The 14,778-nt window shown below is 41.1% G+C and overlaps 1 protein-coding gene across 1 annotated transcript in view; it reads left to right on the forward strand.

The window, feature by feature from the left end:
- COL4A5 (collagen type IV alpha 5 chain) overlaps positions 1-14,778 on the forward strand; it is an 86,639-nt gene extending 71,861 nt beyond the window's left edge. The window contains exons 41-51 of the mRNA XM_080365828.1: positions 791-976; positions 7,531-7,664; positions 8,063-8,135; positions 8,280-8,351; positions 8,723-8,851; positions 9,119-9,217; positions 10,538-10,750; positions 11,087-11,264; positions 11,846-11,960; positions 12,277-12,449; positions 13,838-14,778. Of these exons, the coding sequence (XP_080221954.1) occupies positions 791-976; positions 7,531-7,664; positions 8,063-8,135; positions 8,280-8,351; positions 8,723-8,851; positions 9,119-9,217; positions 10,538-10,750; positions 11,087-11,264; positions 11,846-11,960; positions 12,277-12,449; positions 13,838-13,919 (1,454 nt within the window). The 3' untranslated portion in view covers positions 13,920-14,778. The remainder of the gene's footprint in view (positions 1-790; positions 977-7,530; positions 7,665-8,062; positions 8,136-8,279; positions 8,352-8,722; positions 8,852-9,118; positions 9,218-10,537; positions 10,751-11,086; positions 11,265-11,845; positions 11,961-12,276; positions 12,450-13,837) is intronic.

The following is a 14,778-nucleotide window of genomic DNA, read 5'->3' on the forward strand; positions in this document are numbered from 1 at the left end:
TTAAAAAGGTTGAGTGTAAATTATTCCTTAACACCAAAAAAAGAAGGGCATGTTGTATGTTCTGCAACAAATGAATGCCATAGCAACAACTAGAATAACAGATTATTTTTTTTCTCAGCAGACTGTTTTCAATTAACCACAGTAATAAAAACACTCATTACTGACTACCAAATTTTGTAAATTAGCAGTTATGCAGACAGAATAAATCCGCACAGGATTATAGTCTGCATTGTGCAGAACTTCGTAAATAAACTCAGTAAATAAAGCATTCATACAACTGATGACAAATGAAGCCGCTTTGAAAGTATAGCTGCTTGCTATATTTTCAAAAGCAACTTCACAACCTAAGTTATATTACTTTCCAGTAGCCTTAAAGCTCCTAAATTCCTCAAGCTTGTTTGAAAATTTTGCAAGTATGTCTTAACTTTTAGCAGTGACTCAAAAAAATGAAGTCTTAATATTGACAGATCTCTTCACAGAAACCGTTGCTTGTAGGCTTACAAACTCAGAGGATGTTTATGAATTGCAGTATCACTGAGTAGTAAAGTGAGTCTTAGTAAGGCCTTTTAATATGTCGGAACCTATAGCACTTCCTCCTGCAAGAATTATTAGCCCTGACTCTTTTCTGAATAGTAGACCAATTTTATATGGTCTCAGTGCACAAATGAGGTGAGTTGTGGTCAGACTTGTACTTTCTGCGAGAGAGAGGAATGGCTCTGCAAATGGATCGTTGGACTCCTTTGTGTACCAATTTGTAACAGTATTCCTAAATGGCTCTTTGGTTTTACAGGGCAGAAAGGAGAACTGGGGTTACCTGGCCCACCAGGGCCCCCTGGACTTCCAGGTCTGAAGGGAGAACCAGGTTTCCAGGGATTCCCTGGTCTACAGGGTCCACCAGGTCCACCAGGATTACCAGGGCCACCTCTGGAAGGTCCTAAAGGTAGCCCTGGCCCACCAGGTGTTCCAGGAAGGCCAGGTAAGAGTGTGATCCATATCTATCAACATCTGCCAGTACTTTCATATTTTGCTGGTAGGTTATCAGCCTTTACACTTCCTCCATTTATTTGGATGGATAAGTTTAAGCCTCATGGCGTAGGTCTTAATGTTTGTGGGCAACCAGAGGATTTTGTTGCCAAAAGTAACACCATCTAAAAATAAAACAGCCTCAGTTACTATTAATTTCTGATACCTGGCAGCAAAAATCTAATGCGTTAATAAACGGGAGATTCTCCGCATGCTGTCACAGTAATCATCTAGCGAGCACAATATCGACTTTTGAACAACTGATACCTTTGCAGTATTGTCACGTGATCAGCAAACGTCATTGCGCACAAAAACCCAAAAGTAACAAACCCCATCATTTTAAGAGTCATGAAAATCAAATTCACGCTAGCATCACAGCATGATCAAATTGGATAGCTGCCTCTTCATCTTCATGTCACGTAACAAAAGTCATTGCTCCATTGTGTCATGTGGCTTCCATGGACTCAGTGCACCATCATGCCGTGTTCATCTTTCCATTCCATGTTTACATTTTGTTCCTGCACCAACTAATTCTGGGAATGAAAAAATCAGTATTCTGAGTTAACATTGCTGAGCAACTCCCTGGCAAGTGTTAGAATTTGATTTGTGTCATCGAATGTTTATTTGCATTTAGGTACCGCTCTTGAAAAATCTAACTTTAATGAACCTGTTACAGCTCTGGCTCAAGCTTTTTGCTGTATCTTGAGTCCAGAAGCACTTTGCCACCAGTAAGACTCATCTCCCTTAAAATGCTTGATATTATCCTTAGAGGAAACTACTTTAAACCAAGCTATTGATTGATTACAGTTTTTTTCTTTGCATATTAATGGAGAAGTAATATTTTTATTTCTTGCCTTCAAACTGTGAGCTCAGATTTTTCTGTTACTCAAAGATTTGTTTGGGGGAAGTTAGTTTTGAATTCGTACATTTGTAAAGTAGCTGCTACAGATATATTGTTTGTTTTGGGGTGTCAAGGGAGAGTTTAGTTTTGCAGTACACACTTGGAAAGATTTAAGGTTCACTTTTTCCTCATGCTTGTTTCTGATATAGGAGGAGGCATCCCACTGAAAAGTGGTTTTTTAGGATGGCATTGGATCAAAATATTTTCACTAGAACTAGAATTGAGTAATATTTTATTATTCTCAATGGCAGTATGAGCTTTTCTTTTGTGCAGAGTAGGCTATGCACTCATCTGTTTTAGCTGTGCCTTTTAAAAATGAGTCATTACAAACAACATTTGATTTTAATTTATAACACCTTAAAACTGGGGTGGTGTTTGCCAGTATAATGAGGTTTTCTTTTATTCCTAGCAAAAATACTTGACTTGCGTGGTATCCTAATCCTGCTTTTTATGTGCCTGCTGTGGAAAACCCCTGTGGGTTAATAATTCACAGCCAGTCACAATGTCTTTCTGGTTTCCTATGTGGGTAGCAGGAGGAGGAGGGCATGCCTTCCCCCTTTCTCCTTGAGGCACTTACTCCCTGCTGTGCCCCAGGGGCAATAACCAGTCAGTAAAGCAACCCTGCCACCAGTTGGTAGTCCTGATTTGCTTTCCACTTTGTGTGGCCTTGTTGTTCACTGACAGGTGGGAGTACAGGACAAGTAATCCCAGCTCTGCTCACGGTTGTTAAGAGTTGCAGCTGGGGCAAGTGGGAGAAGGAGTGAAGGGATAAAAGATGGCGGGATGCTGAACTTGGGCTTTGCAATTTAAGTGTGCCCAAAGAAAGACCTAAGACATCCTAGCTGTCAAGATCTTCCAAAGGTATTTTTTCTGTATGTAGAGTGGTACAGCAACTAAAATTTTGGCATGGGAAGCTGACTGCTCCGTAAGAGTATAGGCTTTCATTTTGAAAAGATTCTTATACAGAGGGTATCACCAAACTCTTACAAAAAAAAAAAAAAAAAAAAAAAGAAAAAAGTAAACCAGCTAAGCAGTTCCTGCTGTATGATAGAACTGCCAGCTGAGGTTGTGGCACTGCTGTAGTACTGGTGTTTTTATGAAGCTTCTCATCTTGTTCACACTGCTCTGTGTAAGGTGCTTACTGGCTCTGCTCAGCTGGGGAGGCTGAGGAATGGTGGCACTCGTTTTGTGCGGTTTTATGAGCACTGGCAGGGGGCAACCAACCAGTGAGCTTCTGCTCAGCCATGTTTGCTCTCTCTTTCTCTTTCTTTCTCTTATTTCCATTTTTGTTGCATGCAATGTACGATGTGAAGCATTTGTTTTGCTCAGTTATGCGTGAACTAATGTGGATAAACCAAACTATTATTGCAGTTCTGGTACAATCAGCACTCCAGCCTTTTGTTTCAAATGCTAACACAGCCTATTGTTGGAACGCTGCTTTTGTAACATTTCAACATAAGGCAGTTAGTCATAAAAGCAGCTGTGTGGCTGTCAAATTACTCCCCTTCTAGGGACATAAATAAAACCAGAAGCAGTATATGTATACTGTTAGTTGTTGATTTCTGGGTATATTCTAAGATTAGCAAAAGTGGTGAAGTCAAACGTGATGTAGCTCTCAGACTTCAGTTGAGTTGCCCCTAAACCAAACATTGTGAGATGGGTTTTGGGATGGATTTATTAATTCATTATCAAATTAAGCCGATTTCCAGGGCAACACAACATTGCTGTTACTCCACATCTATTTTAATTGCTATGAATAATAATAGTTTGGTGGTTTGCATACTGTGTGTAAAGGAATATTGAGCCAAAAAGAAAGGTTTAGTTGAATAAGTTAGCTTGTTGTTATTTCTAACAATTTTGATGTTTTTCCCCTTGTTCTAATGATGACCTTGGTGAACTCTGACCCCCTACTCCCAGGTCCCTCAGGTTAGCCCCTTAACTCCAAAATAATAACTTTGCATGAAAATGAATGTATATACTTTTGCAGTTTCTAAATGTAGATATGCTGAGTCATTTTTCAGACATTTTAATTTGTGGTAGAAAAGCAAAGCTCAGAGTTGGCTTTCAGGCTCTTGCATGTTGTTGTAGGGCTGATGCTGGAAGGACACGGTGGTGTTCTCCCCATGGTGGAAGATGATGTGGGTCCAGATTTGCAAGGCTTTGATAAAGTGTCCCCAGCTGTGACACTTGTTTTAGCATATTTATTCTCAGTGCCGTTAAAAACAATATATGCTGGGTTTCATCTTTTTTAAAAAAGCACATTGCACTGTCCTCCCATGTCTTTGCTGTATAATTGTGTTTTCCAACTTGGGCAAGTGATGGTTTTCATTTTTGTAACCCCTGCTAACTGTTCATTTTGGACACTCTCAAGTGACTTAAATAAATTAGGTGCTTCTTTTATACCAAGTGTCTGTAGGAAAATTTATAGAGTTAGTGTGATGCTTTACATCCCCAACTTAGAACATTATAAATTTACAGTGCAGAGAAATCCTTATTTCCATTGTTTTGCTTCACCAGCACATTTAGAGAAAATGAGGAAAGCTTTTCCTGTAACATATATTTAATGAAAATGGAGCATACAGCCCTCCCCTCCCTAATGTAGGGCAGTGGAACAGGATTGGTAAGAACATCACCATTTTCACAAGCTTATCGTGATTTTAGCATACCAGCATGTAGCACGAGCCAGCTCTTGGGAAGATTTTTAACATCTGTGTCTAGATTGAAAATGACTTAGTATATCTATTTAAAAATAACTATGTCTTTAGGTTTTGCTATGATGATTTCAGGAAGCAAGGAACTGTCATGAAAATTCAATAAAGGAATACACTGTAGTTTTTAGTGTGCTGTCCTAAGTACTGTGAGGTAGCAAATGTGGTAGCTCCTGATATCTGAATTCTCGCTTTATGCAGTCATGTAAAAAAAAAATGAATTCAGCTTTACCTTTTCATTAAACTGAGGTCACACAAGCAGTAACCTTACTTTCAAAAGGTCATCATGGGTATGCAGAGGGGAACTTAACAATTGCTTCATGTTTTGTTCCACATTGTGACTGTGCTCAGCCAGAATTCAATATCAACCAGTACAGGACAGATTTATAAATCATAGCAAAACTTATCTAACAGTGAAATATAGTTTATAAGTATTTAACAGTAACAATCAAATGTCCACGTCATTATTTTTAACAACTGTATTACAGTTAGTATTTAAAATAATTTTCCAAACATGTAAGAAATAGTGCATTGAGGTAGACCCGACATGTATTTATTATAGCTTTTAGCTGCAAATTGCATGGTGATCTGTTGATATATTTAAATCATTTCACTGACATGAAAGATGCAACTGACACAGGAGCCAAAATATGTATTAATTCAGGAGCATGCTAGGGACAACCAGCTTACTTTTAGAAAAAGGGCTTTTAAATGATTTTTCCGAGGAGGTTCTCACATGCCATTCTCTATAACTTTAAACAGGTAAATCAGCATCCTGGGGTATGTTTTTAAAAAAAAAAAAAAATGCCAGCAGTAAAGACAACGAATTCTAAATTTTTAAGTTCTGCTGTCTTTTTGCTTGTGGCATTTGCAGCCCTTTTGATCCGTGTTAATCTTGCTTACCATCGTGCAGAGGGTGTAAGCATACTTTTCAGTCCTAGAATTGTATTCACAGAGAGCTGAGGCTCGTACCTGATGACTGGTGGTAAGTCTTTCTGTTAATCACACTTCCCCCTGCCCAAAGCAGAATTTTGCTTAAGGGTAAGTTGTCATTCACAATTTATCTGCATATTTGTCAACCTCCAGGCCCTGAGATGTTGAATATTGTCAGTGAAATGGTTACATAGTCTAAGCCCCGCTGTGAGTAGGACTAACCAGTCGCAGGCCTCAGCTGTATTGTTAAAGCAATAACACATTCTTTAAGTTTGCTGTGAAATGAAGTGTCACATTAGTCTTAGTAGAGCCTAGTCACCAGAATAAGTTGTATCTGAATATACATATTGTCGTGTATTCATGTATGGTTTTATGCATGCATGTGGATTATATTGTAAATACAAAATATGCTGGTGAAATGGGTTGTTGTGTAGTGTATATGCTGTCATCTGTACTATTTCTAACTAGTAATCTTGTTTTGTACTGTGTGATGTCTGACCCTTCTAACATCGATCATTGGGCTTTGGTGAACTCTGATCCTTCCAGGTCCTCCAGGTTAGACTCTTAACTCGGTCAATTTATTTTACTACGTTGCACTTGATGTAAGAGAAACGGATGTTTTCCTGTAATACTGTGATTATCTTTTTAAGGACTATGGTTACCCTGCACATCGTGTTTGATTAGCATGCCTCAGGATGGTAACCTGTTATTACTTTGCATGTGTACAGTACTAGACCAGTATAAAACAGCAAAAGGAACGCCAAAAAAAAATCCTTGCATGATGGGATGTTTTCTGTAGCTGAAACTGCTACAGGGTACGTGTGAAATCTGGTGTACAAAATTGCTGTTGATTTAAAAGGAAAAATATTGGAAGGAGTTCTATACTCAGATTTGCATGCAGAAACACAGCTCATCAAATGTATCCACTGAATGTAGACTATGAAGATGTCAAAGGAGATTGCATGGTGATATGTTGATATATTTAAATCGTGATTTGAGGTTGTAGAGGAATTGAAAATCCAGCACACTGATAAATGTTATTAGATTTGTTGTACTACAGGGGAGAATGTCAAAGCACTGTCCTGCAAAGAGATCCTTTTGTTAAGCCAGTTATGAGATCTAACTTATAAAATGCTATTAGCTGTTGCAGTTGCTCATGGTTTGTTTTGCCACACATTAAAATCAGTTACCTTCTATTCAGATAGTGGCTTAAAGGTAGGAGTCTCATCTTCCACTTTTCCAAATGCCCAAGTTTCTTTTAAATTCTCTGCTTTGCTTTGCATTAATGTGGCTGTAGCAAAGGGAAAATATTTGAAGACCAGCCTGGTTCCTCTACTGGGTTTAGACAGCACAGTTTTACTAAAGACAGACAAATCAGTTGGAGGGAGGGTCGTTCAACATAAGGAAATTTCTGCAACTCAGATTATTATTTAGGCAAGGCAGAATGATGGGGTTCCTGCTGCCCAGCAGTCAGTAGACAGTATATACCAGGCTCCTCCAGTAGGTATGTCAAATGCTATCAGCAAAAAAGCAGCAGTACTTTACACTGCTGAGACTGGCTTTCAAAAGGAATTCAGTCTGTTCGGGTAGCACTTAGGAGGTGATGAATGTAATGCAGGTCAACAGAGGGGATATTTGTACCATCTGATTTTGGGTTTCTTGGCTCCTATGAAAGGCACCAGTCTGGTCACTGGTAAGCTTCTAATGCAGCTGAGGTGGTTGCGCTGCCTTCTGGAAGGACCTGCTTCGCTTCGTCAGCTAGATGAGGAGCCTTGGTTCCTGATTTGGGTAGTGCAAATAATCCCTCTATTTGTTTTCCTTTTAGTTTATCCTGAATTCAGCGTTGAAATAGAGCTGGGAAGTCAAGCCAAAATATCTTTTAATTTTATTTGACGCTGAAGGCACAAACTTGGGGACAATGGTTGATACGTACTGATATATGCGTATCTGTTCTGCAACGTTAAGGTCCACCAGGCCCAGAAGGTCCACGAGGGCCACCAGGCAGTGGAGGACTTAAAGGGGAAAAAGGGAACCCAGGTCCACCCGGCCCACCTGGCCTGACTGGCCAAAAGGGAGACCAAGGACCACCTGGACGCCAGGTAGGACGTGTTTTCCCCCTAGTTTATTTTTAAATGCAGTAAAAATGGAAAATGTTCGTGTGGAGCATGCAATTTAGCATAGTAAAATGAAAGCCAAAATGCAGTATCTGAGACCCTGTCTTGTTGCAAGTAAAAGGATCTTTTCCATAATTATCCCCCAGAATCTGGGCAGGATGTCCCCGTTATATTCCCATGGGAGCTGGAGCTGTCAATGTGCACTTCACGTTACAGCGTTCTCTGACGGCATCCAGGGCAGTGAGCAAACGCACGGCCTCAGCCCTTCAAGGCACCAGTTCACAGACCCAAAGCGTGCTTATCTGTCCCCCAGCCACCTTTTCTGTGTGTTTTTCTGAAACTCCTGAGGAGCTGAGTGAATAACATGAAGCTGTTCTGTTCAGGGGGATCCTGGCCGTCCAGGTCTGAATGGAATGAAGGGCGACCCCGGGGTTCCAGGCGTGCCAGGATTCCCAGGTATTTAACTGGGGTTTAAAGCGAAAACCTCCAGAGTAACAGCCCCTCAGGGAGGAAAGCAGCCTGATTTTGGCCATTCCTGCAGCAGATACTGTAAGACAGCATGTTCTTCCACCGTGTAACTGTGTGAATTTGATGTTTCAGGTATGAAGGGTCCCAGTGGACCTGCGGGACCCGCTGGCCTCACAGGCAGCCAAGGACTGCCAGGCCCACCAGGTAGGAGCCCTGGGCAGCGTCGCTGTTGCTTTTGCTCGCTGCCAGTAAAATCTGTTACACAGGTGTAAGACTGAGTGGGGCTCAGCCAGCAATGACAGCGGTTAAGTGAGCACCAGCTTAAACACAATTCCAGGCTATGCTTTTTAGCCGTTCAAATAATCCTACCATATTGTATACTCTTATCCAGTCCACGTGGATTAGCCCCTGTGAGAGGTGTCCAGTTTTGGAGGGGATCTCCAAGAGTACTCTTATGCCTTACGTATGCACTTATGCTTTGCATTGATAGAGCTCTTGGCAATAAAGAATAACTGAAACTATTTTAATGCTCTCTTCCACCTTGGTTTATCTAATACTAAGCTGCTTTCTTTCAGGTCCGCCAGGTTTACCCGGTACCATTGGACGAAGCATAGTTGTCAAAGGTGACCCTGGTCCCCCGGGTCCTCCAGGACAGCCTGGGTCAAAAGGGCCACCTGGACTGCCAGGGCCACAGGGATTGCCAGGTAGGATCCTAGGTGGCTGCCGCGAAAATGACTACGTATAGCTGACTGCAGCTGCAACGGGAGTCACTTGGCGTAGGCTGCAGAGACAAGAAGTTAGGGAATTCAGCAAGAGATAATAGATAAGTGTAGGGTTCTACATTCTGGGTTAACGGTCTGTTCTCGTCTGATCTATCATGAAGAAACAACAGATGAGTCCCAGGCAATTTAAAGATTTCTGTAGTGAGATTTCAAGAGCTTTTATTTCAGTTACGCATCTGTCTACTCTAGGTCCAATTGGCCTTCCTGGTGACCCAGGGCGAGATGGACTACCTGGTTTTGATGGTCCAGCAGGACGTAAAGGAGAGAGAGGTCTTCCAGGCCAGCCAGGTATGGTGCTTATCCTACAAGGACTCGGTGGAAAAAGAGATGCTCCCTGCTCCTTTTTGTGAGTGCAGGCTACTACTGGCAAGTGAGATCTTTGCCTCATGGAAAAAAATAATAAAATTATAATTTTAGGATTTTCTTAATGCAAAAATATTACAAGCGGGTGAACATACTTGGTTTGGAATATTCTTGGAACCAATATGTTTCCAGTCATTGCTGAATAATACGGTAGAATGCTTTATCTCAAGCCTAATGTCATCCCCTTTGCAGCACAGATGATGCACAGGAGATAAAGAAGATAATAAGAAACAGAAGAGAGAGATTAGTAAAATATTTTTAATTTTGCTTGGAAATCATGAATGAGGATTTCTTTCATAAAGGAAAGCATTTCACCAAAGGCAGAGATCAGGCTACCGTGCAGCTATAGCTTAGAACTACTGAATTACGATTTGAGAAAAGAAATCAGACTAGGCACTGGGACAGTTTTCTAAAGAAGATGGGACATATTACGCAGCTATATATTGCAACTTATGAGAAAACCTATTAGAATTCAAACAATTAAACCAGCACAGAAATGCAAATTTTTTTTTCCCCCCTCTTTCTCTGAGTAACTCTATGGAATCTGTTAGCATTATTTTAGTGAAAAAAAAATGTAAATAATAATGGCTGTGGAATAACATAGTCTAAATATTTGTAGTTATGTTTCCTGATATTTTTGCTGTTCAAGAACAAATGCCTTTTCTGGTACCTTTCTCAGTATGTGACTCATTCTTGCTCTCATTCAAGGTTGTTCTAGTCTTATCTCCGCTTTCTGTAACCTACTCCAGAACTGACTGCAGCTGTTCTATCCATTTTGGTAGGCTTCGGCTCAGCTGGTACCAGAGCATGCCCTACAGCAAGGCTTGCTTCTGTTTCTGGCTCTACCATTTATTTTGTGATCTTGAGCAAGATACTTCAACGTTACCTTTTTAAGCTGCATACACAGATATGTTTTGGAATTGGGAAGCCGATTTGGATTCATTCCAGTGGCTGTCATGGCCACTGCGGCTGTTACCTTAGCGCCTCTCAACTCAATGTATTGAACTTCACAATACCGCTAAAACACAGGGAAGTTCCACTGTTGTAACTAGCTGTGACAGCCTCAGCGATTTACCCAAGCTTACATAAAAGAATAATTTGAGGAAGAGTGTTAGTAGATATGAAGTCCCCCAACTCACAAGCACCGTAATCACAAGACCATCTACCTTTCAGAGCTATGTTAGTCCTAAAAGAGCAAGAAATGGTGTTAACAAATACCGTGTTGTGTTTCTCTGGCGTGAACAGGTTCACGAGGAATACAGGGACCTCCTGGTCCTGATGGCTTACAAGGCCCACCTGGACCTCCTGGAACAGCTTCTGTTGCTCATGGATTCCTTATAACTCGGCACAGCCAGACCAGGGATACACCACTGTGTCCGCAAGGAACATCAAGAATATATGATGGATTCTCTCTTCTGTATGTGCAAGGAAACGAGAGAGCACACGGCCAAGATTTGGGTGAGATGCTCTGTATGTTCTGTCCTTAAGGGGAAGAGCTGCTGCTTCAAATGCTCTGGTTCCCTGACGATACGACAGTCTTACAGATTTCTTAGGTGAGGGTGGGAATTGCATACTAAAAGCTACTACCTCCTGAGGTCGCACATCGTAAGTCTGGGTGAAAAATGTATGCCAAAACTGAGAGGGTAAGTTTTCCCACATGTGACAATTTGATCGCACGTGCTGTGCACTCACAGGTGGAGAGGAAGAATACACAATTACTGGTCTCAAAGAACTGCTATGAAACACCACAAAGTGAAAACTTTGCTGTCACATTTTATGTCTCTTACTCTGTAGGTACTGCTGGGAGCTGTCTCAGACGTTTCAGCACCATGCCCTTCATGTTCTGCAACATCAACAACGTTTGTAATTTTGCATCAAGGAATGACTATTCCTACTGGCTGTCAACTCCGGAGCCAATGCCGATGAGCATGGAGCCACTGACTGGGCAGAGCATCCAGCCATTCATCAGCCGGTGAGACAGAGCAGGCTATCAGGTCTCTTTTTGAATGTCTGGATAAACAGCACATCTTACCCACGTGTTTCCAACGTGCTGGTTGGATATTAGCAGATGAATCTGTCATGTTTTGCTCTGGCAAATACTAGGAAAAGAGCTTGTTTTAAAGTCTCCATTGTCTGAAAAGGTCTGTCTGCATGCAGCAGTGCTAATTAGAGGCTGAAGGGCTCTAGGAGCTCTCCTCGACTGAGGAGGCTGTGCGGTCAGCAGTGCAAGAATCTCCACAGACAGGAAAAAGAACATGAGAGCCGTTAGCTCTAGGATTAAGGCGTTCACTTGAGGACTTGGAGCTTCCAGCTTTCATTTCAGGAACTGCTTTAGTACTTTACCTGATAGTTGTTAGTGTAAGTGCAGGCAGATTTTGTACTCCACACTGTCTTACTGTAGTTACAAAATATCTGAGAAGTAGAAGTCTGGATTAACAGGACAGCTTCTCAGAGGAGTTTTCCTCCCATTCTCTGTGTCAAGAATTGTTAATAAAACACGCTGCTATTATATTTTAATACCCCATGTTTCTTTGATGCTTCCCCTGTGTCCAGATGCGTTGTGTGCGAAGCTCCTGCGATGGTGATAGCTGTTCACAGTCAGACCATTCAGATTCCCTCCTGTCCACCAGGCTGGGACTCCCTTTGGATCGGTTACTCTTTCATGATGGTAAGAGCCGCCTCCTGCTCCAAGAAGTGGCCAGTACCCACTAGTGCCCTCAACTAGTTGCCGGAGGACTTTGTTAAAAACCACAATGGTTGTCACTCGAAAGCCTTTACCTTGCATTACTAACCATAGTAGCCAAGATTAAGTGCGATTTTTTCAGTGCCCAGAGCCCAGTGTATCTGATATTTATGGAAGTGTCTGACACCCCATTATCTCAACCAGGAATGATCAGTGGCTCTTTTGGTAGCTGAATGCTGTGCTATTTAACTTTTAGCACCTACTGTAAGACTCTTGTTTGTGTGTTTCTTTCCTCCACCAGCACACTAGTGCTGGAGCAGAAGGCTCTGGACAGGCCTTGGCATCGCCTGGATCCTGTTTAGAAGAATTCCGCTCGGCTCCGTTTATTGAATGCCATGGTCGTGGCACTTGTAATTACTATGCCAATTCATATAGTTTCTGGCTGGCAACTGTAGAGGTGTCAGAAATGTTCAGGTAAGAAAGCCTGTTTCTTGTATATTACTTTATTCCAGAATGAAAGCTTTGGAAACTGAATTTATTCCAAAGATCAAAAGAGATTTGTTTACAGGAGTATAGAGAAATGGTTTAGCTTGTTTTCCCCCTCACAACCAGTTTTTCAAGTGTTTCCTTGGTAAGCCTTTAATATTATGTAAAAACTTGCTAGGGCACATTCTGTTTTGCAAGGAGTCAGATTCTTTTTGTGGCAGTTCTTATTCACATTTAGTATTACCTTCTCTGAAAGAAGTCCTATTGTAGTTACTATATTTGGAGCCTAAACTGCCCATTTTGATGGGTTTTTTTCTTCTTACCAGGCTTTTCAATAGACTCAAATATTTGAAAAGGTAGTTCACACACATCCAAGGGACAGGTATGAAGGGCAAGATCCATTCTACTTAAACCTTTTAAGGCAGATGGTCATACAACCTGTTTTTTAAAGGAGGGAGGTTTCACAGCCTCTATGGCAAGCATTTTTTCCAGCACTCTGCAGAATTACGATGACGTTTGGGCTGCAAGGAAGCCAAGGGACGTTCTGCACTCAGCATTTCAGCTGGAGTCTCAGCTTCTCGAACTTCTTCCCTTTCAATCTGAGTAGCAAAATCCATTTTTTTCCTTTGAAAAATCATCTCCTTTCATAGAACAAATTGCTACTATCCTGTTTGTCTACTGATAAAAACCTCATAAATACTCCCGCTGCTGCCTAACTGAAAAACGTGGCTTTGTGGCACAGGGCTGGAATGCGCGCTGTGCTGCACAGCAGTATTGGCCCCGGAGCTGGTTTTGTCTAACACCTACAACCACGATACTTCAATGTGCATTAAACAGCCATCGCTAAGTTTTCAGGGTCATTGGTTAGCGGTAATAGACTGGTGAAAACTGCCTACTAATAACTGCCGTGCACCTTTGAGCGTTCTACCTGCTATTTGCTCTCTCCCATAAACACAACTTTCGTTTTTATTCTATTTTTTTAAAAGAAACTTTTAAGAATTGGATTTACTCTGTGTACACATAGAGTTAAAGTTCCCTTCAACTGAGAAGCCCAAAGGCTACCTGCAAAGACCTCAGAAACAGTGTCTCAAAAGCACAAACTTCACCTTCCAGGCGGGTTGGTATTTGTGCTACGTCACGTGCTCGCCCGAGCAGTCCATTAGCCTGTCTTGTGTATACTGAGACACTGGCCAAACCCGAGCATCTGCCTGTCACTCGGTGCTGAGGACGCAGGGAAAGATCACTCTTAAAGAAAACTAATTCCCGGCTTATGTATTTGTGTTACCTTAAATGGTGAATTAAGTAAAAGTTTAAAGGAAGAGTTCTGTAAACAAAGAAAAATCTAACCTGACCTTACCTTTGTGTCTGTCACCCAGTAAACCTCAGTCAGAGACACTGAAAGCTGGAGACTTGAGGACGCGTATTAGTCGTTGTCAAGTTTGCATGAAGAAGACGTAACGTCTTGGAGAATGTTTTATAAAACAGTTGAAAATTCCTAAGATGCACTGTCTTCCAGCTGCAACAATGGTGCTACTGTGCAGAAAGAAAAGAAAAACCACATCCAAACTGTTTTAACCATGCAAATTCCAGTGTACCTCACTCGTGTGCCAAACTAAGGGTTGTTCGGTACATATTTGACAACAGGACTAAGATGAAAGAATTGACCTCTTGGAAACAGAAAAGAACACCTGAGGTTCACAAAGGATCAGAAGATGAAATTTTTCATTTCTCTCCCTGTACCAAAATGGCACCTTTTTGAATCAACCAAGAGAATAAAGAAAAACATGACGCACTGAGTATGTTTAAAATAACAAGACTGCAGTTTTGAAAAACATTTTTCATGGTGCTACTAACCCTACTGTATCCCAGGTTTTTAATATGAAATTTTAAGCTTATTTCTCTTTGTAAGTAATGAAATGTGTATATTGTGTAAACACCTTTTTAGTTTAAACTTCCAGTTAGAAACAAACCAGACTGATATAAAAATTCTTATGTCTAAAATTGAAAGATACGGCCGTATTTTATTATGAAACTTGTGGTACAGAGAGAATTTACCCCTCTCACGCCAATTTACTCATTTAATATTTCATTTCCTTCCTCAGTTGCCAACCCGATATATTGGGGGAATGCACAATTATTCTGAAGTCATTTTGATCAGGGTTTTAAATGTTGTACACCATGCTATCAGTGGTTTTATTTGTGCTTAGAAATCCCAATCCATTTGAAAAGGGGTTTTTTGTATCTTGTGAAAATATGTGAAATTATTAGCCATATTCTATATCCTTCTTTTCTGAATAAAAGTCACGTTCACATTTTA

Source organism: Falco punctatus, assembly GCF_963210335.1.
Source record: "Falco punctatus genome assembly, chromosome: 15".
NCBI classification, from domain to species: domain Eukaryota; kingdom Metazoa; phylum Chordata; class Aves; order Falconiformes; family Falconidae; genus Falco; species Falco punctatus.